The sequence below is a fragment of the Ahaetulla prasina genome, chromosome 4 (genome assembly GCF_028640845.1).
Source record: "Ahaetulla prasina isolate Xishuangbanna chromosome 4, ASM2864084v1, whole genome shotgun sequence".
Classification (NCBI taxonomy): Eukaryota; Metazoa; Chordata; class Lepidosauria; order Squamata; family Colubridae; genus Ahaetulla; species Ahaetulla prasina.
Genome location: NC_080542.1, coordinates 100,537,692 through 100,564,282, shown reverse-complemented (window position 1 = coordinate 100,564,282; position 26,591 = coordinate 100,537,692). Strand labels below are relative to the sequence as shown.

The following is a 26,591-nucleotide window of genomic DNA, read 5'->3' as shown; positions in this document are numbered from 1 at the left end:
CAGATCACCCCCATCCCCATCGAGCCTCGGAAATTGCAGCCAATAACATCCAGCAAAGTTTGCTGGCATGGCCCAGGAAATATGCTTCTTCTATTGTTTTCATGCCCTTCCCATGAAATTAGTTAGCTTCAATTCTGCCTTCTTAAAAAGTATTAAAAATCTGGGTTTTCATATACATACATGTATGATAAATCGTTATATTATTGTTTTGTTTTTGTTACTTTCATTTTTTTCTATGGAGATTCTCAGTCATTCTGTTATGGCTCAGACCCCCGAGCCTGGCTTCCTGGAGCCAGATGACTCGGAGAGTGAGGAGAAGGAGTTGGCAAGGCCTCTTTTCCCCGACCCCTCCTCCTCCCTGGCAACGCCCCAAGAATCAGCTGCTGAAGATCAATCTTGGCTAGATGCGAAACAGCGATGCAGAGAGAAGCGTGCTCAGTGGAGGAAAAGGTGGGGCAGGCCCAGGGAGTGCTGAGTCATGGAGCCACACCCCACAGGGGATAAAAGCAGGGAGAGTGCTCCGTAGGCCCTTGTATCGGATAAAGTTGCAGACTACTGGCTCTTTGACTGTTTTGGACTGAAGGCTGGGATTACTTGTGAGTACTTTAGATCATCCTGCAGACTCCTGGTTGCTCTGGCAATGGTCTGTCAGCACGCTGCTACTTGATAAGGACTTGGCTGGCAGGTGAAGGAATGTTGCCAGAACTTTTGTTGCCAGAAGAAACCCAGCCAAGTGTAACTAAAGGCAGAGAGCCTCGGCTGGCGTATTGTTTTGGGAAGGAAGGGAGGGGACAGAACACATTCAGGCCATGGTTGTCCCAATGATGCTTTTTCAAGAGGCAACTGGAGTTCCTGGTTTTTCTTTGAAGATGTTTTGCTTCTCATCCAAAAAGCTTCTTCACCTCTGTTTTCTTCATTTTTCTTTTGTTTCTTCCTTTCTGTTCTTCCTTTTTTTTCCTGTTCTGTTTAATTTTTTTAAAAATAAACTACTATGCATGAAACTGTTAAATGAAGTCATTGGTCAATATTCAGCAGTAGACTTTTCATTCTAGGCCAGGCGGAGGGATGCTGGAGAGATCTTCATACAGTGCCTGACCAACCACAAATCTCAAAGAAAGAAAGTTGAAGCACCAATTTCTGAAATTATAGAATTAATTCTATTATAATTCTAAGAATAGCAATAGCAGACCTATATAACGCTTCATAGGACTTTACAGCCCTCTGTAAGCGGTTTACAAAGTCAGCATATTTCCCCTAACAATCTGGGCCCTCATTTTACCACCCTCAGAAGGATGGAAGGCTGAATCAATCTTGAGCTGGTGAAATTTGAACTGCCGAACTGCTGGAAGCTGTTTATTGAGCCTGCAGTACTGCATTCTAACCACTGCTCCACAGAAGCAAGACAACAAGAGAATTGATGCTTTTGAACATTAGTGTTAGAAACCCTAACCTAGAGTTCTCATTTGAGGGACAAATGACTAGTTATCCTACTTTGGACACATTATATGAAAACCTAGCTTACTGGAGAAGGCTCTTATGCTGGGAAAGATGAAAGAAATAAAGACTAGGATGACCAGTAGCCGGTGGATTGACTCAGTTACAGTGGAGGGGGAGTATTGGAAGAACTGAAGGATCAGGTTAGGGACCGATTATCATGGAGAATATCTGGCTCTATGATTGCTAACAGTCAAGTACTTGATGGCATGTAATCAATCATCTGTGGGGAAATGTATAGTCAGTCAAATAAACTGGCTGCTACTGGGTTCAGGAAAATCAAAGAAATCTGGTGTCTGGGGAAATGATTATTTCTTGAATTAAATATTGTTTTCCTATGTTTTTCTTTTTCTCATTTATTCTTTTACTACTACTTCTAACATTCTCCAAGTGTTGAAGATCTTGAAAGCTTACATATTTTTCTTGGTCTTTGATCTAACATGGATTTTGAATGCTCTCATTACTATCCCCGTCATATAAACTTCTATAGCTACATTTAAGGTTGTTTTTTTTTAAAAAAAATAGACGATCTAGTCATATGTTTCTTTTTCTAATATGTAATTTGGCCTAATTTTAGCTCACAGCCTTAATTAATGTCTTCCAGAGAGCATCCTACTGCAGTAGGCAGGTTGATTACTATCCTGCACAAGGACAAGTTTGGCTATCAAATTATACCTTTCATGCTTAATCATTGTGTTAGGTAAGCAAAAAGAATTCTCTTTCTCTTTCTATACACAGACACAGATACAAATACAAGCCTATAAACTGCCCCAACTTTTACTCAACCACATTGTATTTAAGAAGCAAATTTTAAACCAAGAGGTTTTTTTAAACATAGTATTGGGCTCTGGTTCAAAGTAAGCATTGGAAAATGGACAATTCTAAATATTTTATTTTTCAGTACTTTATGTCTTCAACTGATTTGTGATACATGGTGCAAAGGGCACTGCAAATGGCATTGGATTCTGTACTGTTATATCTGGAAAGACAATCATATTTCATAAAGGAAACAGATTTTTAAAAGATTAGAGCATATTAGCAAAATAGAAACCCCAAAATTGTATGTGTTATTGGCAGATTAAAAAGGCAAATATGAAATGTCTGGTTCTTATTAAGTCATCAAAATTTCTATAGCAATTTCTATGGTCTTTTATTAAGACAACAAATTGTTTCTCTAAGATATAGTAAGAGGAAGAGGTTGGGGAAGTAATTTGATATTTGGTAATTATAAAGATGTATACTTACATCATCTATTATTTATGATATGAAGCCTATATAATTTTCTTTTCTGAAATGTATAAATATGGCTGCATAGTTTTGTCTGTAGAAGCTCCTCCCACTATTTTTTGGAGGAAATTTCTTCAATGCACACTGTTAACAATGAATACTATGGTGAGTTGATTATTGAAGTCCTGCGTTTGATTCAGTGGTGGGTTTCAGCAGGTTCTGACCAGTTTTGGAGAAATTTTGAGTAGTTCGGAGAACCGGTAGTAAAAATTCTGATTGGCCCTGCCCCCATCTATTCTCTGCCTCCCAATTCTCACCTGATTGGGAAGAAATGGGGATTTTGCAGTTACCTTCCCCTGGAGTAGGGTGGAAATGGAGAGTTTAGAGTATCCGTCCTCTGCCACCCCCACTAAGCCACACCCACAGAACCGGTAGCAAAATCTTTTGAAACCCACCACTGGTTTGATTCCACAGAACTGATGCTGTTCAACTGTAATCTCTCTTCATCCACCAGAAGTTAACTGGTAACTTCTGGTGGGTAAAGAGAGACAGCAGTTGAACACTTTCCTCTTTTGTAGTAGGCAGCGCCCAACTAATTTTGAGGCTTGGGCAGGGATCTTGCAGCTGGAAGAACTTCTGGAGTTAAGAAGAGTCTGGATATTAACCCCTTTGTTAAGGGACAAGTGATGTTTGTGGGATCATGAAAAGGGACTTTTGCAATTGGCTACTGAGTAGACAGATGTTCAATGCTGTGGCATAGCCCAAAGAATAGACACTGAAACTGAACCCATTTCTAAAGCATCTTTTACTTTTACTTTTTGAATTTAAGAGAGGCTTTCTTAAGTATATTTTTCCTTGGAGATTTTCAATATTTTAGGATTATTTTATAGAAACATTATTTGGATGTTGGATTTGATTTATAGAGCAAGAAGACTAAAGTTTGGAACTCTGTTTCTTTGCAACTAAGTTACGTTTTTATATAGAGAACTTAAATTCTTTAGTTCTTGATGAATCTCTGTTTATGATGTTAGGGGCCGTTTTCTATATTTTATTTAACCTTCATGTTTGGATGCCTTTTTCTTATCATTTTGCTGATTACTTTGGATTTATAAAGATATGTAATCGGAGAATCTTCATCTTAATCTTTTTTTCCCTTTCCCTCTTTCTCTTTCTTCCTTTTTCTTTCCTTCCTTCCCTCCCTCTTTCCAACATGGTGGCTACTTTCAGAATTGCACCATGTGATCATGTGATGTAGTGATCTATTGTAATTCATAATACAAAAGGGACAGAGTTTATGTTATTTTGTCATTTGGACTTCACTCTTGCCTTTGACCATGCTTCAGATGTATAAAAACTCTTAAATGTGAGTAAAACTGAAAATGTTAGCGGTGATGTAACTATGTAATATCACTTATAGAATCCTGCAAAATTGAAATTCTTCATAAAATGTGAGAACTTCCAATAAAAGTGAGCTGAAGGAGCAGGATTTTAGCACACATTCCAATTTTTCTCCATGCAACAAATATTTAATAATTGTGTTGGATTAATCTGACAGGAATAGGCTTCTTCAAGAGAAAGTGATATAAAACCATAACCGAATATTTGTAAAAATATAGGGAATAGGTCCATCTTTCCTTTCTTTATATATTGTTTTCTCCATCATTATACACATTGTTGACTCCCAAACACATATCTCAGAGTACGATGTCTTAAAGGTACTTTACATTATTTATTGCCATCATTTCATGGATTAAAACATTGGAGAGAATTCTACTTTCTTAAGATGGGTAAGAAATAAAACAGTTAACTTTTACAAGATAAAACACAAAATTCAAGATGTGTGCATGTTAGTTCTTCCTTTAATAAAGTAGACAGTCATTCTTATAGAGGAAAAATACAACCTTTCACAGCTAAAAATGAACAGATCTAGTCACTAACTTATCCTTGATATTCTTCAGCAATGTAAGATGACATGCAAAAGATAAAACTGTAGTTTAGAGATGCAAGAAATCCAGAAGAGTTTTTAACAGGTTGAAAAATGTTACATCACATATTAATACTAACCAACCCTTTATACTATATATTCTTTCCTGTCAGCTTACTGTTAACAATAGCTGAGATTAGCAGATTGCATTTGAGAGAAAATAAATTGGTGCTTTAATTTGGAAACCTTAGTACATCTGGTAGAAAGCAATGTGTTATTATGGTATAATCTTTTTTGATTGACACTTCCAATGTAATGGAAAATGAAACTTGGTATATTACTAAGTTTTACCACTATTACTATATTTGAATTTTCCAAAAGAATTATTCACCTTTCTGTTAGCAAAGTGCTATTTATTATATGAAACCAGAAGCATAACATTGAGAAAGTAAATATATACTAAATAAGGCAAACGTATTACAGCAAAAACTGTTCTGACAAGAAGAGTAATTTGAACCACAAAATAGGCAAACATTTAAAAACAAAATAAAACAAAAAAACATACAAAACAAACCTCTGCCCAACTATTTTTTCTTTTAGTGAAAGGTGACCTACTATTTTCTCATCTATTATTTCATTTTCTACTATTAAAAAGTTTGCTTTAAATGGCACTTTCAATGTATGGTAAGAAAGGAAAAAATTAGGGTAGAAGGTTAGCCATGTCAAATTAATCATCAGTCATGTAATCCTCTTTTATCATCCTCATGAAAATCAAGGAAATTAAATATATCTACACAGATCATAGGGCTGAATCCTGAGGTGATTTATTTTGTGAAAGTTTAAGTAAAAGAATATTAGATTTAAAATTGCATAACCAGAACATTTTTAGGTTTTTCATTTGAATCAGCAGTCATGTGATTACTTTATTCATTAACTCTACTAACCATATACTCTGAAGCTCTTTATAGAAACTCTTAATATTATATCTAACTTTAAAAGACAAGGGAGCATTTTCTCATAACTCATTCAAGTTATCGGAACAAATAATTATACAATTGCCATATATAATAGTAATTATTTGATAATTTTAGTCTTATGCCAATAAATTCATAGATGCAAAACAATGGCTAAAGGACAGTGCATTATAAATCCAAGTGACTTTGGGGAGAAAGGAATAAGGAGTAAATTAATTATAGGACAGTCAATTCAGTTAAATTTACCACATCAAACTCAGAACATGTTCAGAGAGTGGTAATTTTTCAATATTTCAAATTCCATCTGTATGATCTAGAAAGTTACTAGCGTAATATTCAAAAAGAGATGTACGCTGTGTAACCACATTCTCTGTAGTTTGTGATCAAGTTGTACTTTGGGTTATCATGATTCACACGTCATATTCACAGAGAAAAGAATTGCCCATGGAAATTGTAATGACTGTTGTTATACATCAATGTTCTCATTCTCATACCCTATCACTCATCATGATTATGGTTACAGTATTGAGTGTCCAATAAAAATAAAACATATCGAGAGTGTTTTGTTTAAGAATGAAGCTCCGACAATATTACTAACCAGGAGGGAAAAAAATTATCATATTATACTAGACACTGTTGTTATCATTAGTTCTAAGGGTTCAAGAGATAATATACCTAAATTTTTCAGTAAAACCATGTTTTAAAAAATGAGCTGCTTATATTGTGGCTACGGCAGTTTTCTATCTAAGAACTGTTGATTACCTATTACAGTAGATTATTAGTTTTTGGAAGCTAAATCATCTCTTTTCTTAACTAGATCTGAAGAAAGCTTGTATTCCAGTTTGCTGGAATATTAAAAAGATATATTGGTTTCAAGACCCATTTCTCTATGTAGTTAAACAGCATTCAACTTGCAAGCAACAAAACAGTTTTGAAAATGCAGTTTTCTTGGAATGAATACCACATACCAGGAAGAAAGACCAGCATAAGGCCATGATTTTGATTAATTAACCTTACATTATTTCTTTCCTCTATGGTTAATAAAGTTAGCAGGTGTAGAATTAGCAATGGCTGCATGAGCAAAGGGAATCCAATAAGAAATCAGAATGCTTCAATAAAGTCTAGAGTCTGGGCTGTTTCATAAAGTTGATGTCTGTAACTATTTCTATCATTATTTATTAAAATCCAAAAACAGTAAAACTAACTCCTCCCCAATCTGAATGCTAACCTATGAATATTGTTTTGTGATTGTCAGGATAATAGAATGAACCGTGTCCAGAAATATTTTAGTCCTCTACAGTGCTGACAGAGAAGTTCTGCTCTTGAGTGAATCATAGTCAGCATGGAGATTCAAACACTTAATAGTGCTGCTATCCTTAGTGCAAAAAGATAGATCCTGGACTTTAAAGTAACAATGATTTTTCTAAATAGTTAAAGATACTGCAGCATTAAGATTCTCAATAAACTTTGTTCCTTGACAAAATAGGATGACAGAAGTCTTGAAATAACTAAAAATACATCCCAGAAGTTAGGGAAAAAATTCAGGACTAGTACAGCTATAATCCCAACTGTTTCAAGACATTGAATTTGTATTAATTTGTATTACCTTGTAAGAATGAATATTTGCATGAATAGTAGCTATTGGTTCGGCACCATCTATAAAGTGATTATGGCTGTTTTCTTCTTCAGAAAATTATTCAGGAGGCAGCATCAGACAAGTAGAGGGATATAACTTGAAACATTTATTCCCCTTGTCTGATGACAGGAATATCTGATTCTACTCATAACCTATGAGCTATCATGTTCTGAAATTATTTTTATATTCATTTGTTTCCCTAAATTTGAGCAGGTAAATTCATGAGATTATGCATTTTATTTTATATGATGAAGGAATATAAATTTACTAATTCAAGGTTTCAAAAATCTGTTAATAGGAGTAAACCAACAAATATCTGCACTCATGTATTACATCTTGATATTACATGTGTGTATTTTAAAGGCAATCATTACATGTTTGCTGTTTTTAGTTTCTGGTTAATGTGGGTTGCCTTGATGGTATCTGTGCACTGACATGTTTAGCCTTATAAATCTGGAATCCCAACAGATCAAGTCTTGAGGCACAGGAGTTGCTAACTTCTTGAATAATTTTCTTACATTTCAAGAGGGCTAACAATTGTAAAATCAGAATCCTTGCTGTTGTTGCTGCTGCTATCATCAGGACTAGAACTGAGGTTACTTGAAGAGGCAGACATAGATCCCAGCAGTGGATCAGTGAAGGCTAAAGAAGTGTGACATGGGGCCTCAATCTTCATGTTCATATCCTGGGAAACTGGCTGAGTCTGTTCCTGATCAGAAGCAGAGACAATGTTTCCTTCCTTTTTAGAAACTAGGATGTAATCATCACTGTGTCTTTCGATAGGACTTCTACCTGGATGATCAGTAGCCTGTGAAAGAGAAAAAAACAGTTAAATGATAAAGCTTAAGCGGTCATTTCCTTACACTGCAGCTACAGCAGCCATAATCACAGCTGGCACATACCTCTACAACTGTGGTTGGTGATGCCTCCACCATTGCTCCCGTATAAAGTTACATGCCAAAAAAGGTACATATAAAGGGGGTCCTAGATGGAAACTCTTTAAGCAGCGCCTCTCCTATAGATCATAAAGGATGAGTTGGTTTATCAAGTAGAGATGTTCCTTTTCTTAATAGAAACATGCATAGAATTTAGAAAATTTCTTAAGATTCCCGACTGCCAAGTATTTCTGCATTTTTATTGAGTGCACTTTTGTCTTCTTGTATGGCAAGTATCTTTATGCATAGAAAATGATACTATGAGGGTGGTCCTCAGTGATTTACAATATAAAAAACAATAGGTTTAATGATAAGTACTAAACTGTAAAGAAAATGTTCTGAAATAGCTTCAGTGCAGAAGTTTAAAATGTAAAACTTGATATATACACTTGTTTTCTCAACTCATTTTCACAGACAAAGGTTTCTACAGCATCTTTGGTAATCCTAGCCTTTTCTGATGCTGGTATCTCCAGAGTTTATCCCTATTCTTTCTCTGCCAGTTTCCGTTTTAAAAAATCTTATAGTGACACAAAGCATGTTTTCTTCCATCTGCTCCTGTTCCCGGATAAATGGAAAATGACAGAATTATACTTCCAGGAGCTTTGAAAATTAACAACCTTAAACCTAGTGCGCCATATGGTTCTTCAGAATACTTTTCCTGATGAATTTCTGGTTGGGGAATAAAACTCAATAGTATCAAATATAGTCAACCAAGCATGTCCAAGCAATAACTCAAGCATCAGGGCAACAGGCTTCATAAGTGTACAATTATTATATAAAATAATTACATTTCTATCATGGTATGAGAAAACAAATTGGCAATATATATTGTTTATATGAAGGAGGGATAGAAGGAAATTAAAACAAATCCATACTAATTTGATTAACTGCTGGATAGTTGGAATAAGAATTCAAAGGCTAAGACTTTGAAAATTGGGGAAATATGAAAAAAGAGAATGGTGTTAATAGTGAAGATATGGAAACTTATGTGAAATTAGTCCTTCACTTACACCTGTTCATCTATCAACTATTCAAAGTTACAATGACACTGAAAAAAATGATTTAATGACTGGTCTTTCCACTAATGACCATCACAGCATTCTCACAGTTATGTAATCAAAATTTGGGTGCTTGGTAACCAGCATGTATTTATGACAATTCCCACATCCTGAATTCAAGTTATCATCATTTGTGACCTTCTGAGCCCACTTCCGATAAGCAAAGTCAGTTCATGATTACATGAATCACTTAACAAATACAGTGATTTGCTTAACAACTGTGCAAAAAAGTCATAAAATCAAGTGCAACTCACTTAACAACCACCTTGCTTATCAATGGAAAATCTTGTCCCAACTATGATCATAAACCAAGGACTATCTCTACCTGTTCTAATTTTCTTGCACTGTTTCTGTAAATTAATTGACAGAATTAATTCCTCACTTTCCCCGTCATTATTTTGTACCTCCTTTCTCACTGTATCCCCATATCTATCTAATATTCTCTATAAATCATTCAACTGGTATACATTTCTATGATTGCTGTAAGCGAAGGCCACAGTTAAATGATAAAAGTCACATCAAATGTTCTTATCTTTACATCAAATGTCTTTATTCACTGAATAATCATCTATTAAGCACTTTTCATGTATCTTTTTCATTTATAATTAAATCTATATGTTCATTTAAATACATATATTCATCAACACAAGATCAGACCACCTTTATTCAGATCCAGTACATATTTCCAGAGCCCTTAGTTTCAGAGACATATTGTACAAAAACACTACACTACTAACCAGAGCATATAAAACATTTGCTAGACCAATTCTAGAATACAGCTCGCCTGTTTGGAATCCTCACCACATCTCTGACATCAATACAATCGAACGTGTCCAGAAATATTTTACAAGAAGAGTTCTCCATTCCTCTGAAAACAACAAAATACCTTATCCCACCAGACTTGAAATCCTAGGCTTAGAAAACTTGGAACTCCGTCACCTTCGACAAGACCTAAGTTTAACTCATAGAATCATCTACTGTAATGTCCTTCCTGTTAAAGACTACTTCAGCTTTAATTGCAATAATACAAGAGCAACCAATAGATTTAAACTTAATGTTAACCGCTTTAATCTAGATTGCAGAAAATATGACTTCTGTAATATTAACAGAAGTCATTAGTGCTTGGAACACTTTACCTGACTCTGTGGTCTCTTCCCATAATCCTAAAAACTTTAACCAAAAACTTTCTACTATTGACCTCACCCCATTCCTAAGAGGACCATAAGGGGCGTGCATAAGAGCACAAACGTGCCTACTGTTCCTGTCCTATTGTTTTTCTTTTCTTCTTCATATATATATAAAGTTACAATGACACTGAAAAAAATGATTCTAATAGTTACTCATATATATGTTTATATATTATATAACCTTTTGTACGATGCTTATATATATTGTTGTGACAAAATAAATAAATAAAATAAAAATAAATAAGTATATCCATTTTTCTTATTTTCATTCATTTTTTACTTCATTGCCCCGCAGGCCAACATATGTAGTGAACTGACTGGTGGGATCTAGGAATACAGTGTTCTCTGTGAATGCCCCCATCCTATGGAATATTCTTCTTCTAGAAGTGGGTTAAAACACAGCTCTGTGGCCTTCCATGTGAGAAGCCCAACGAAGCATGCAGTTGTGAGGTTGTGGGATTGGTTGGTGTTATTGCAGACCTTTCTTTTCTTTTGTTAATTAATTTTTAACAAAATTTGATTATTATTGCTGCTTTAGTTTTTTAAATAATTTCTAATTAAAAATTCTAACATTTTAATTCTTTTAATAGAGAATATAAGATTAAATCAAAAACAGTTATTTTCCAGAGGGATTTGGTTTTCAATGAAGAAGACAGAAATTAAAGTATTTGCAAATTGATAAAGTGTATAATTTTTTCCCTGAAATTTGAAATAGAAGACCAAGTAAAATCTTACCGATGAAGAGTAGAAAAATATAGCAATAGCAATAGCACTTAGACTTATATACCACTTCATAGCATATGCAAATTGTGCGCATGTCCAAGATGGCGGCCGCACCGCTGAACAGCTGATGCGGCGACGGGCCTATTTCGGGCCAGACCGGGTGGGGGGGGGTCCTTTTGACAGCTTGGACCCCCCGCCCGGGTAGGTGAGAGTTCGGGGAGTCAGAGGCTGGGCAAATTGAGGCGGGGCGTCTCCGGGTTCCCTTGGGAGGAGTCCCGGAGCGCTCTCCCTCCGGCGCGGCCGGCGATGGCGGCGGCGGCGGCGGCGGCGGCGGCCCGGCCTTTCCAGCGGCGGCGGCCCGGCCTTTCCAGCGGCGGGCCTTTTCCAACAGCGGCAGCGGCAGCGGCAGCGGCAGCGGGGGCGGCGGCGGCGGCGGCGGCGGTGACGGCGGCGGCGGCCCGGCCTTTTCCAGCGGCAGCGGCAGCGGCAGCGGTCCGGCCCTCTCCAGGCCGGGCGGCAGCGGCCTGGCTGGGCGGCAGTGGCCGGGCTTTTCTGGTGGCGGCGGCGGCGGCCCGGCCTTTCCAGCGGCGGGCCTTTCCAGCGGCGGCGGCGGCCTGGCTTGGCCCTGCTTTGGGAGGGCCTGAGCCTCTCTCCCTTTGTCCCCCTGTCTGCGGTGCGGTGTGGGAGCAGCCTGGCCCTTATCCAGCGGTGGCGGCGGCGGCCCGGCCTTTCCAGCGGCGGCGGCCTGGCCTGGAGGCTCTTTCCCCCCGGCAGCGGAAGAGTCGGTGTCGGTGTCGGTGTCGGTGACGGCGGCCTGGCTGGACCGGCTTGGCCAGGGCCTAGCCTGTTGGTGGTTGACTGGGTTCGGCGATTCGTGGCATGACCCAGCAAACCTGGCGGGTGAGTGGCCTATTCCAGCTGGAGGCCAGGCTTAGCGGCCACAAAGAGGCCCGATGGTCGCCTTCTTTGTCATCTTGAAGGCTGTCCACGGGTCCAGGGGACGCCCTCGCTACCACCTGGAGGACGTCTATAGACCGTCAGTGGGGGCTTTTTGAGTCCTTTGCCCCCCCCCGGACTTTTTGGAGAGAGATGCCTCGTCGGTGGAGCAGCTTGGCCCACTAGGCGCGTGTTTCGTCCTCTTTGTCAACTTGAAGGACGATCACGGGCCATGTAGGCACCTTTTTTACCATCTTTGAGGATGCCCATGGGCTGGCTGCAAGGGGATCGTTTGAAGACCTTTGGTCCCCAGTGGGGAATTGAGGATGGTCCTGGACAATCCTAGCTTGACTATTGTAGGACTATATCCTCTCCCCCTTTGTGCCCATAGACCACCCTCGGTACTGGAGAAGAGGGGTTGGAGCTCTGACTTAATCATGGCGGTTTGTTCATCTACCGCCCAAGACCTATATCCCGTCTGTCTTCTACTCGGAACTCCTGGTGCGTCAACTTCCATCTTGACAGGTCCAGGATGGGTCCGTTTGCCGGACTTTTATCATGCGGACATTTACAGCGGCTGACCTTCTTGCCCTGCGAGATTCCCCTCTCATGGTCTGGCCTCCACATTATCGAGGTCCATCTTGAGGACGGGTTTTGGAACCCCGAGAGATGGCATGCCAAAAATAGGAGACTCAGGGGATTTTTAATTAATTATTTTAATAGGGTTTTTAAAGGGAATTTTAATGGGAATTTTAAGGGGAGGGTAGGAACTGACGGGTCTGGGTTGGAGGGGGGGGAGGGTAGTGTTGGGTGGGGTGGAGGGTTAGGGTGGGTGAGGGGTAGCCCGTCGGGAGGAAACCAGTTCCAGCGCATGCTCGTGGCGACTATCAAATGGGTTCGGAGGTTATGGGGGAGTGTGTTCCTTTGTGAGGTGAGTCTATTTGCACGGTAAGTGGGAGGGGCAGATATGGCGGAAGGGGATCGTATCAACATAGGGGTCACGCGTTCGATGTTTACAGGCGATCGCGTGCCCGATCTGACTTTCCCGTTCCCGGATGGTCAAGACCCTCAGAGCCTGGGCCTTCGTCTGATGTTATGCAACGCACGGTCCGTGGCCAATAAGGCCCCTAATACATGATCTGATTCAGGGGTGCGCGGATATTATAGGCGTTACGGAGACCTGGTTGGGCACTGAAGGGGTGTGCCCTGGTCGAGATGTGCCCACGGGTTTCCGTGCATTCCATCAGCCGAGGCCCAGGGTAGGGGTGGAGGGTGGCGGTTGCTATTAAAGAGAGTCTAGAGCCGAGGAGACCACTGTACCTCAGATCGCGGGTGTGAATCCCTCTTTGTGAGGTGGGGTGGGGTCATAGATGTCAGATGGGCTTGCTGGTCGCGTACCTGGCTCCTTGCTGCGTGACAGCTGCCCTGCCCGAGCTCCTGGAGGTGCTTGCCGGGGTGGCAGTGGAGACCCCCAGACTGTTAGTCATGGGGGACTTTAACTTGCCATCTGCCGGCTCGTCATCGACGGTAGCTCGGGAGTTCTTGGCCTCCATGACGGCCTTGGACCTGACTCAAGTAGTGGATGGCCCCACTCACATCGGGGAGGCACACTGGACCTGATTTTGTCTCTGGTCAGTGGTTGAGAGATCTGGACTTAAAGGAAATAGTCATTGAACCTTTGTCATGGTCAGATCACTCTCTCCTTCGCCTGGACTTTCTGACCGCTACCCAACACCGCGGGAGGCGGAACCATTACGATGGTACCGTCCCAGGCGCCTGATGGACCCAGAGAGGTTTCGGACGGAGCTTGGGCCACTTCCTGAGGTCTGGCTCACGGCACGGCAGAGGAACTAGCTGCAGCCTGGGAGCGGGCTGCGGCTGGGCCTGACCGTGTCGTGCCTTTGCGACCTCTGACCCGGCGCAGATCCCAACCGGCTCCTTGGTTCTCCGAGGCTGAGAGATAAGCGCGGAGAAGGCGCCTAGAGAGTTCCTGGAGGTCCAGCCGTTCAGAGGCTGATCGGACACTAGTTAGATCCTATACTAGGACCTACCTAGTGGCACTGAGGAAGCGAGGCGTTCCTCGCCTCCTCCCTCATTGCGTCGGACAGATAACCGCCCAGCTGCCCTGTTCGGGTGACCCGCTCCCTCCTTCACCAGGGGCGGGATGACCCGTTGGGGGCGATGCTGAGGAGTTTAACGGTTATCTATACGATAAAATCGTTCAGCTTAGGGACGGTCTGGACCAAAATTGTGGCGATTCAGGCGGGGTATCTGAGGCGGTCTTGGTGATGTTGTTTGGGATGAGTTTGACCCTGTGACTCCGAGGACATGGACAGGTTGCTGGGTAGATTGAATGCCACCACGTGTTTACTGGACCCGTGCCCTCCTGGCTGGTGCTGGCCACTCAGGAGGTGACACGAGGCTGGCTCAGGGGCTTCTGAGTGCTTCCTTGTTGGAGGAGTCTTTCCGGCCGCCTTGAAAGAGGCGGTGGTGAGGCCCTCCTCAAGAAGCCTTCCTGGACCCGGCTGTTTTGGGTAATTATCGTCCGGTCTCCAACCCGCTTGGCCGGCGAAGGTTGTAGAAATATGGTGGCATATCAGTTTCCCCTGCACCTGGAGGAAACTGTCTATCTGGACCCGTTCAGTCCGGCTTCCGACCGGTTACAGCACTGAGACGGCTTTGGTCGCGTTGGTGGATGATCTCTGGAGGGCCAGGGATAGGGGTTATTCCTCTGCCCTGGTCCTATTAGACCTCTCAGCGGCTTTTGATACCATCGACCATGGTATCCTGCTGCGCGGTTGGAGGGATTGGGAGTGGGAGGCACCGTTTATCGGTGGTTCTCCTCCTATCTCTCCGACCGGTCGCAGACGGTGTTGACGGGGCAGAGGTGGGCCCGCGGCGCCTCACTTGTGGGGTGCCGCGGGGGTCGATTCTCTCGCCCCTTCTGTTCAACATCTATATGAAGCCCGCTGGGTGAGATCATCAGTGGCTTCGGTGTGAGGTACCAGCTGTACGCTGATGACACCCAGCTGTACTTTTCCACGGGCCACCCCAGGGAAGCTATGGAAGTGCTGCCCGGGTGTTTGGAAGCCGTATGGGTCTGGATGGGGAGAAACAGGCTCAAGCTCAATCCCTCCAAGACGGAGTGGCTGTGGATGCCGGCATCCCGGTACAGTCAGCTGAGTCCGCGGCTGACTGTCGGGAGCGAGTCATTGGCCCCGATGGAGGGGGTGCGCAATTTGGGCGTTCTCCTGGATGCACGGCTGTCTTTTGAAGATCATTTGACGGCCGTCTCCAGGAGAGCTTTCCACCAGGTTCGCCTGGTGCGCCAGTTGCGCCCCTTTCTAGACCGGGATGCCTTGTGCACAGTCACTCACGCCCTTGTGACGTCTCGTCTGGACTACTGCAATGCTCTCTACATGGGGCTCCCCTTGAAGGGCATCCGGAGGCTGCAGTTGGTCCAGAATGCAGCTGCGGGTGATAGAGGAGCCCTCGTGGCTCCCGGTGACACCTATCCTGCGCAGGCTGCACTGGCTACCTGTGGCCTTCCGGGTGCGCTTCAAGGTATTGGTGAACGTCTTTAAAGCGCTCCATGGCATAGGGCCGGGTTACTTACGGGACCGCCTGCTGCTACCGAATACCTCTCACCGACCCGTGCGCTCTCACAGAGGGGGACTCCTCAGGGTGCCGTCGGCGCGACAGTGTCGTCTGGCGACACCCAGGGGAAGGGCCTTCTCTGTGGGGGCTCCGCCCTCTGGAGCGAACTCCCCAGGACTTCGTCAACTTCCGGACCTCCGAACCTTTCGAGCTCAAAACTCACTTATTTATTTGCGCTGGACTGGGTTAGTTTTATGGGTTTTAATGGGTTTTAATGGGTTTTAATGGGTTTTAATGGGTTTTATTATTTGCTAAATTTTAATTGCTCCAAATTGAATAAGTTTTTAGTGGTATTTTAATAGTATTTATTTTGTAATAGGAATGTTTATTTTATCTGGCTGTAAACCGCCCTGAGTCCTTCGGGAGAAGGGCGGTATAAAATTTAAATAATAAATAAATAAATAAATAATAAAATACATTATATAATTTATATTCATATAAATTAAATATATAAATCCATTAAGTAAGCTGTGCTTATTTAAATAAAATACATTATATAATTTATATTCATATAAATTAAATATATAAATCCATTAAGTAAGCTGTGCTTATTTAAATAAAATACATTATATAATTTATATTCATATAAATTAAATATATAAATCCATTAAGTAAGCTGTGCTTATTTAAATAAAATACATTATATAATTTATATTCATATAAATTAAATATATAAATCCATTAAGTAAGCTGTGCTTATTTAAATAAAATACATTATATAATTTATATTCATATAAATTAAATATATAAATCCATTAAGTAAGCTGTGCTTATTTAAATAAAATACATTATATAATTTATATTCATATAAATTAAATATATAAATCCATTAAGTAAGCTGTGCTTATTTAAATAAAATACATTATATAATTTATATTCATATAAATTAAATATATAAATCCATTAAGTAAGCTGTGCTTATTTAAATAAAATACATTATATAATTTATATTCATATAAATTAAATATATAAATCCATTAAGTAAGCTGTGCTTATTTAAATAAAATACATTATATAATTTATATTCATATAAATTAAATATATAAATCCATTAAGTAAGCTGTGCTTATTTAAATAAATAAATAATAAAAACATAAAAATATTTTATCTTTTCATTATTTGTTTTATCCACTATAAACTATTGTATGCGACCTGTCCATTAACACCACACCTCAATTCTTACTATGCAACAGAGCCCCTGACTACAACATCGCTCATGCAAATATGTTAACCATACCGCTAACATGGGCTACCTCTTGCCCATATTCTCTCATCTTCCTGGGTGACCTAAATCTACCTTTTATTAACTGGATAACAAATGAATGTACAACTGAACCAATCCATTCTACACTATACAAAGCTGTTACAAACCTAGGTCTTGAACAACTAGTAACTAACAATACAAGACTCAACAACTGCCTTGACCTCATCTTTTGCAATAACATGAACTCAATTTATGAACTACAAATAAAAGAACCCTTTTCCACCATTGACCACTGCATGATAGACTTTTGTCTCAATATATGCTCTCACATAAATCGTCATAATAATAGTACTCCTAACTACAATTTCAAAAAAGCCAACTATGACCTTATAAACAACGACCTCTCATCTCTTGACTGGCAAAATCTGTTCTCAACCTGTATCACTGCCGAAGACCACTATAGAGTTTTCCTACTTGAAATCAATAGAATCATCTACTGTAATGTCCGCCAGCCTTTTTCGCGGTTTGGCGGCGGCGGCGGCGGGGGTAGGGGCGTTCAGCGCCCCTGGACCCCTACCTGGAAGACTTGGCCAGTGGAAGTTGGGTTTGGAGTTTTGGGCGTCTCCGGTGGCGATGGGAGGAGCCCGGAAGGGTTGCGCCCCAATGAAGATCTGGAGGGCCGCCCGGGCCCCATCGGCCTCTTTGAATCCTGCGGTGGCGAGGGCGGCGGCCCTTCCTCTCCGTCGGGCGTTGGTACCGGTGAGCCCTGGGTCTGCTGGCGGATTTGGCGACGGGTGTCCCCTCTCATCTGGGGAGCTCCAGTGGCCTGCTCACGGTGGCGATGGGGGCGTTTCAGTGGCGATGGCCTGGCGGAGGCGGTGGCGGCGGCCTGCCCGGTGCTGAAGTGGCGGATGGCCCGATAGGCCCAGGGTGGCTGTGACCTTGCCCTAGTGGCGCGGATATGTGGCAGCGCCGGAGGAAGGCCCGGGTCCAGCGGACACCCTCCACTATTTACCATCTTTATCTATTGGGCCTGATGGACCGGAGGGGTTCGGACGGAGCTTGGGCCATTTCCTGAGGGTCTGGCACTGCGGCTCGGCTGAGGAACTTGTTGCGGCCTGGGAGCGGGCGGCGGGGGCCTTAGACCGGTCGTGCCTTTGCGACCTCTGACCCAGCGCGGGTCCCAACCAGCTCCTTGGTTCTCCGAGGAGCTGAGGATGAGCGCGGAGAAACCTAGAGAGTTCCTGGAGGTCTAGCCGTTCAGAAGCTGATCGGACACTAGTGAAGTCCTATACTAGGGCTTACCTAGTGGCAATGAGAGCAGGCGTACCTACGCCTCTCCCTCATTGCATCGGCAGATAACCGCCCAGCCTGGGTGACCTAAATCTACCTTTTATAAACTGGATAACAAATGAATGTACAACTGAACCAATCCATACTACGCTATACAACGCCGTTACAAACCTAGATCTTGAACAACTAGTAACTAACAATACAAGACTCAACAACTGCCTTGACCTCATCTTTTGCAATAACACAAACTCAATTTATGGACTACAAATAAAAGAACTCTTTTCCAACAGTGACCACTGTATGATAGACTTTTGTCTCAATATACACCCTCTCATAAATCGTCATAATAATAGTACTCCTAACTACAATTTCAAAAAAGCCAACTATGACCTTATAAACAATGACCTCTCATCTCTTGACTGGCAAAATCTGTTCTCAACCTGTTTCACTGCCGAAGGCCACTATACAGTTTTCCTACTTGAAATCAATAGAATCATCAAACTATACGTACCACAAATCACCACCAAATAAAAACTGAATGCACCAATTACCACACCAAGCAAGAGGAAGACCTTCTGCGCACAAATTCCAATCGTGCTTTTTATAATTTTGTGAACAATAAACTTAAAGAATCAAGATCCATCCCACCACTAAAAGAATCTAACGGCAAAGAATGTAATGATGAAGCAATTAAAGCAAACCTCTTTAACACATTCTTTGGCTCAATCTTTGTTAACAGTGATGGCTCATATCCAACATTCCCCAATCGTACCAACAATGATACAAAGACTTAACACATACAAATTTCACAGAAGATAATGTTGAAAAAGCTCTTCGCAAACTGAAACCATCTTTATCTATTGGGCCTGATGGACTATGTGCATACCTCTTAAAAAAACTTTCCACTAATATAGCAAAATCCCTAAGCATAATCTTTGATAAAGCTTTCACGACTAATTCCCTTCCCAAACTTTGGTCTCTAGCAACAGTCATCCCTATCTTCAAAAAAGAAGATCCCAGCCTAGTTGAAAATTACAGACCAATCTCTCTATGCTGCGTCACCTGCAAAGTAATGGAATCTATCATCAACCAATCCATACTACACTATACAAAGCTGTTACAAACCTAGGTCTTGAACGGGCGGCGGGGGCCTTAGACCGGTCGTGCCTTTGCGACCTCTGACCCAGCGCGGGTCCCAACCAGCTCCTTGGTTCTCCGAGGAGCTGAGGATGAGCGCGGAGAAACCTAGAGAGTTCCTGGAGGTCTAGCCGTTCAGAAGCTGATCGGACACTAGTGAAGTCCTATACTAGGGCTTACCTAGTGGCAATGAGAGCAGGCGTACCTACGCCTCTCCCTCATTGCATCGGCAGATAACCGCCCAGCCTGGGTGACCCGCCTCCCACACCAGAGGAGCGGGATGACCCGCTGCAGGACGTGCTGAGGAGTTTAACGGTTATCTATACGATAAAATCGTTCAGCTTCGGGATGGTTTGGACCAAGATTGTGATACGGGTGAGACGCCTGAGGGTGGTCTTGGTGACATTGTATGGGATGAGTTTGACCTGTGGCCCCGAGGACATGGACAGGTTGTTGGGGAGGCTGAATGCCACCACATGTTTACTGGACCCGTGCCCTCCTGGTTGGTGCTGGCCACCAGAGGAGGTGACACGAGGCTGGCTCCAGGCGATTACGAGCGCTTCTTTGGTGGAGGGTGTCTTCCGCCGCCTTGAAAGAGGCGGTGGTGAGGCCCTCCTCAAGAAGCCTTCCTGACCCGCTGTTTTAGGTAATTATCGTCGGTCTCCAACCCGCGGCGAAGGTTGTAGAGAGTATGGTGGCATATCAGTTTCCTTGCACCTGGATGAAACTGTCTATCTAGACCTGCTCCAGTCCGGTCACCCGTTACAGCACGGAGACGGCTTTGGTCGCGTGGTGGATGATCTCTGGAGGGCCAGGGATAGGGGTTGTTCCTCTGCCCTGGTCCTATTAGACCTCTCAGCGGCTTATACCATCGACTATGGTATCCTGCTGTTGGAGGGATTGGGAGTGGGAGGCACCGCTTATCGGTGGTTCTCCTCCCATCTCTCCGACCGGTCGTAGTCGGTGTTGACAGGGGGCAGAGGTCGCCCCGAGGCGCCTCACTTGTGGGTGCCGCAGGGTCGATTCTCTCGCCTTCTGTTTAACATCTACATGAAGCCGCTGGGTGAGATCATCAGTGGTTTCGTGTGAAGTACCAGCTGTACGGATGACACCCAGCTGTACTTTTCACACCGGACCACCCCAACGGCTTATCAAGTGCTGTCCCGGTGTCTGGAGGCCGTACGGGTCTGGATGGGGAGAAACAGGCTCAAGCTCAATCCTCCAAGACAGAGTGGCTGTGGATGCCGCATCCCGGTACAGTCAGCTAACCGCTGCTGACCATCGGTGGCGAGTCACTGGCCCCGGCGGAGAGGGTGCAACTTAGGCGCCTCCTGGATGAACGGCTGTCTCTAGAAGATCATGACGGCCGCTCCAGGAGAGCGTTCTACCAGGTTCGCTTGGTGCGCCAGTTGCGCCTTTCTGGACCGGGAGGCCCTATGCACGGTCACCACGCCTCGTGACGCCTCGCCTGGATTACTGCAACGCCTCACATGGGGCTCCCTTGAAGGGCATCCGGAGGCTACAGTTAGTCCAGAATGCGGCGGCTGGTGATAGATGGAGCCCTCGTGGCTCCCGAACACCCATCCTGCGAGGCTGCACTGGCTACCTGTGGCTTCCGGTGCGCTCAAGGTTTTGGTGACCACCTTTAAAGCGCCCAAGGGCCGGGTTATCTACGGGACCGCCTACTGCGACCAGATACCTCTCACCGACCCGCAGGCCTCACAGGAGGGACTCTCAGGGTGCCGAGCTAGGCAGTGTCGTCTGGCGACGCCCAGGGAAGGGCCTTCTGTGGGGCTCCCCCCTCTGGAACGAGCTCCCCCCAGGACTCCGTCAACTTCCGGACCTTCGAACCTTCCGTCGCGAGCTCAAGACACATTTATTCATCTGTGCAGGACTGGCTTAGATTTTAAATTTTATAGGGGTTTTAAATTGATTTTAATATTTATATTTCTATTTTTAATGATAGGGCACTGGAATAAGTTTTTTAAAGATTATTTTAATTTTGTACACTGATGTTTTATATGCCTGTGAACCGCCCTGAGTCCTTTGGGAGATAGGGCGGTATATAAATTTAAATAATAAATAAATAAATAAATAAATAAAATCATTTGTGTTGTAAATGTTGTACCTTTGATGTATTTTTTTCTTTTCTTTTTTCTTTTTCTTATATGTACACTGAGATTGGACACACAAATTCCTTGTCCAAATCACACTTGGCCAATAAAATTCTATTCTATTCTATTCTATCTATTCTATTCTATTGGGCATTTGACTCCAGAAAATTGTCTAGAATGTATAAGTGTAGAATGCACTTCAGATTTATGTTGTAAATGTGGACAACCTGAAAGATAATTTTATCATACCTGATGGACTCGTAAAAAAAGGCATAATTTTTCTTAACTGAAATACTGAATTGAATTTTAAAGATCAACATTCCATCAAATTAGAACTTTTCTTGATGGGGTTAATGAATAGTTAATTAAAGAAGAACCATGGAAGATTATTTTAATGTATGATTACTGTGGCAAGCCTACTATGTGCACAAAAGTGAAAAACTTATGAAATATCCACATTGGGGGAATGGTTGATGAAGATGACTGAATCAACAGAGATGGCAAATATTAACTTGCTTGATTTGAAAAAGAATGGCCACTATAATATCAGTGAATAGAAACCCCATTAGAGTCTTTTTGTTGAAAACTGAGAAAAATGAATTTATGATTTATGCATTTGAAGATTAGAAAGGGCAAGTTATGAAAGAAGGAAATTAGAACTTAACCTTAAAAAGAGAAGGTGAAATATAAGAGCATTTATAATTTCTGTCAAAAAGATCATAAACAATTTCTTTTTAACTTTCTTTTTTTCCTTTCTTGGGAGCAAATTGGGAGCAAGGGGAAACGACAAACAAACAGCAATTTATTGCAGAACTAAGCAAATTAAATAAAAACAAATCTTTAATAGTACATAAATTGTAAATGGCATGGATAAGATTATTGTCTAAAGTAGTGCTTATTCTTCGGTATACCTAAGAGAAGCCAACCATTTTCTTACTATTTACCTCTCACATGACTGGAAAAAAATATTTGTAAAAATAAAACAACAACCTTTGCACCTTAATCTTTAGATAATTTGGAGCTCTGAATTAAATGCTTTCTCCATGGTTTTTTCTAATCCCAACATAAACAGAACCTAGATTGTGAATTCATAATAAGTCAAATCAGAAACTATTTTTATTTAGGGTAACATAATCAGAAACAATAAGCTGGTTTAAGAATTCCCTCCACCCTCTTTAGCCATCACAATTTGTTTCAGCCAGAATTTCAACTGGCAGAGACTCATTCTGGCAGCCGAAAGAGAGCCAAAATGTAATTTGTGAAATGCCCTTGACCCTAGAAAAAGGCATGCAACAGGTTCTTCAGGAATTTGCACTTAACTGATTTAAACACAAAGCTGAGCCCTATGTGGAAGAGGGCTATAAACCATGTACAAACCAGTTTCTATTTTCCTACATGCTGATACATTTTATCTTGCCCAAATTGCATTTGCGATAAAATGCTGATGCATTAATGTCATATGTCATATAGTCATGATGAAAAGTTAGAAATAAGTTATGGCAGAAAAAGATGAGTGTATTCTCTAGAACCCAATATTTTATATATAAGCTCTAAAATTTCTCCTTTTTTCCATAAAGAGAAATATATATTAAAAGCTCCCTTAAAAGCATCCCAAACAATCATAAAACTTGTGCAACTTTATTTGTATAATTTTTTTAAAAAAGTTTTATTTCAGCTTTTTTTTTTTTTTAAATGCAATACTTTTAATAACAATGTGTTTTAATACTGTTGGGAAAATTAGGACCCCAATTAAAAATGCTAAAAACATTGCAAGAAAATCTATGCCACAGTAGGCATCTAATCAAATTTAGATATTAAAAATGAACAAATCATGAATGAGTGTGGCATAGCTTTAGGAAAGAAAAAAAAAAGCTTTTCCCCCCGAAGGCCATCACTCTGCTAAACAAATAATTCCTTCAACACTGTCAAACTATTTTCTAAATCTACACTACTATTAATCTTCTCATCGTTTCCATCACCCATCTCCTTCCACTTATGACTGTATGAGTGCAACTTTTTGTTGCTATCATTAAGGGTTAAATTGTACCCTATGACCATCATTTGTGTTGTAAATGTTGTACATTGATGAAGGTATTTTTTTTTCTTTTATGTACACTGAGAGCATATGCACCAAAACAAATTCCTGTGTGTCCAATCACTTGGCCAATAAATTCTATTCTATTCTATTCTATTCTATTCTATTCTATTCTATTCTATTCTATTCTATTCTATTCTATTCTATTCTATTCTATTCTATTCTAAAATAGAAATATACACAGTGTGTAAAAGTGTTAGGCAGTTGTGCAAAAATGCTGTAAATTAAGAATGCTTTCAGAAATAGAAGTGTTAATAGTTTATTTTTTTATCAATTAACAAAATGGAAAGTATTTTGAAGGAACTCAGCAATGTTCCTTCAAGATTGTTTCCAATATCTTGGAGAACTAACTACAGATGTTCTGTGGCTGTAGGATGCCTCTTCATTTAATTCCAAATACATATCATGATCTTGAGATCAGGGCTCTGTGAGGGTCAAATTTCCAGGACTTCTTGCTTAGACTGAAGATAGTTCTTCATGAGATTGGTTGTATGTTTGGGCCCACTGTCTTCTTCAGAATAAAATTGGGGCCAATTATACACCTCTTTGGTGGTATGGATGATGGCTAAGTATCTGCCAGTAAGTATCTGCATTGATGACACCATTCTTCTTCCTAGCTTTATTCCCACACTATGCTTGTCGGCAAAGCCATCTCCATTTGGGTCTATCCAGGGCATCTTCAGGAGTGATACCCACATTTTTTTTGTCTTCTTTGATGTGATCCATTCCACTTTTTCTTAGATATAAAATGTCTTTAATGACAGATAAAGCAACACTTTGGTTGAAGTACCTCAGTTGTATTAATGGCAATTGAGGACACTATTGATCCTGATCAAATCTCCAACTTCATTTGTAGAAATGTAGCCTCAAACTTGCAAGGAACCTCCATCATGAATTACTGTTGCTGGCAGACACTTATTATCATACTGCTCCCCAGTCCTTTAATGAACAAACTGCTTCCTGCTACAGCCAAATATTTCAAACTTTGACTCATGAGTCCAGAATACCTACTGCCATTTTTCTGCATCCCAGTTTCTATGGTTTCATGCATAGTTAAGTCACTTAGTCTTGTTTCCAAATCAGAGGTATGACTTTTTGGCTGCAATTCTTCCATGAAGACCACTTCTGGCTAGATTTCTCTGGACTGTAGATGGGTGTACCTGAGTCCCAGTGGTTTCTGCCAGTTCTGTGGTGATGGCACTGTGGTGATAGGACATCTTCCATTGTTGAAGGGATACAAATATGATATATCTTTCATCTGCTCATTAAGTGTCCTTAGTTGACTACAATGTCCCTGGTCATCAGTGTTGCCTGTTTCTTGATGCTTTTTCAAAAGAGCTTGGACAGCACATCTCGAAAACCCAGCCTGCTTTGAAATCTTTGCCTGGGAAGACCTTGCTGATGCAGTATATCTACCATTTGTCTTGTTCCTGTGCTGTTTTGCCAAGGGGTATGATGTGTGACATCAAACTGTCTTCCACAACCTCATCCTAGTAGCAGAATTTGGCTGTTCCTCACCCATTTTTAAGCCTCCTACACAGCTGTTGCTGTTTCAGTCAATGACTGTATTTCAACCTTGCAAGTGTGCAACTGTAAGAATTGATGCTGTTTTGAAGACAAAGGGTGGTCACAGCAAATACTGGTTTGATTTGGATTTCTCTTCTGTTTCTTTACTTTCCATTTTTGTTAATTGAGAAAAATAAAGTATTAACACTTCTATTTCTAAAGCTTTCTTAAAATTATAGCATTTTTGCACAACTGCCTAACACTTTTGCATGGTACTGAATATACAACAATCACCACAGCGGTGAAATTTGTTACTACCAGTTCTGTGGGCATGGCTTGGTGGGGTGTGTGTGTAATGTGACTGGGTGGGCGTGGCCAACTTTAAAATAAAAACACTTTTAAAAGCATTTTTTCTACAACCTCATCGGGTCCAAACCGGGAGCATTTCACCCCTGAATCACCATACATCCAATGTTAGCATGTAACATTGTATGCAAATGAAATATAATTGGAGTGTTTTCTGATATAGCCCTTTCCTATAAAGGAAACAAAAAAGGAGAAGGGACACAGTGACAGGGCAAGCCACTAGAATATAAACTGAGAGCAAATCTTACTCCTCACTAGCACTGACAATGTTACTGGGTTTGGATAATGAAACATCTACAAAAAAACCAACCAAGCTTAGGGAGCACCAAGGATCCCCCAAGTGTCATTCAAGAAAAAATTAGAAAAGGGAAAGTGTCAAGGAAATGATTCCCAAAAGAGCACTGAATAAATTGTCAAAATATCTGGATCAGAACTCTATAGAGATTAAATCATTGGCTACGAAGTTAGGTTTATTTGAAAAGTTAGAAATAAGATGCTAGAATAGTCAATCATTCTTATTTATTATTGCTTGCTGAAGCCTTCCCTTTCCACTAATTTCATCACAATAAAATGGAAATGAGCACAGTGCCCTAGAGTCACGCATGACTGGACGGAAATCTTTATCCTTTTATTGTCTTTGTTGACAATTCCTGTTATCCCCATATATCTCTTTAACAGCATACAATATGGAAAGATTTGATATCCTACCTTTGAACATGATGGAGATTTAGCAACATTCCTTTTTAAGAAGAGCTTTGCAGATCCTCAGATGCAGAGGTTGACATAACTGCACGTGTCTTCCTGACCTGCACTCTATATTTTACCCACACTCTATTTTATCTAATTCCTCCCATCCCCACTATCAGCAGAGGTTTTAAATGGTCCTAACCAGAAATAATGTTTTTTCTATTGAGAGAGCAGTCCAGTGGAATCACGTGAAAGTGAACAAATTTTGTGCTATTACATTAGAAGAAATGAAGATAAAACCAATTTCTGACATCTTCATTGGCCAACTTACGTTGTTTAAATATATAAATCCATTAAGTAAGCTGTGCTTATTTAAATAAAATACATTATATAATTTATATTCATATAAATTAAATATATAAAATATTAAATGTTAAA

At 41.3% G+C, this 26,591-nt stretch overlaps 1 protein-coding gene across 12 annotated transcripts in view; it reads right to left on the bottom strand.

Moving 5' to 3' along the window:
- Window positions 1-4,560: 4,560 nt before the first annotated feature.
- Window positions 4,561-26,591, bottom strand: part of TBC1D5 (TBC1 domain family member 5) — a 407,351-nt gene continuing 385,320 nt past the window's right edge. For 11 of the 12 annotated variants that reach the window (XM_058183253.1, XM_058183246.1, XM_058183249.1 and 8 more), the window contains one exon: window positions 4,561-8,063. In XM_058183253.1, the coding sequence (XP_058039236.1) occupies window positions 7,770-8,063 (294 nt within the window). In that variant the 3' untranslated portion in view covers window positions 4,561-7,769. Of the gene's footprint in view, window positions 8,064-8,144; window positions 8,271-26,591 lie in introns of those variants that run through there. The other variant, XM_058183252.1, reaches the window with a different exon arrangement.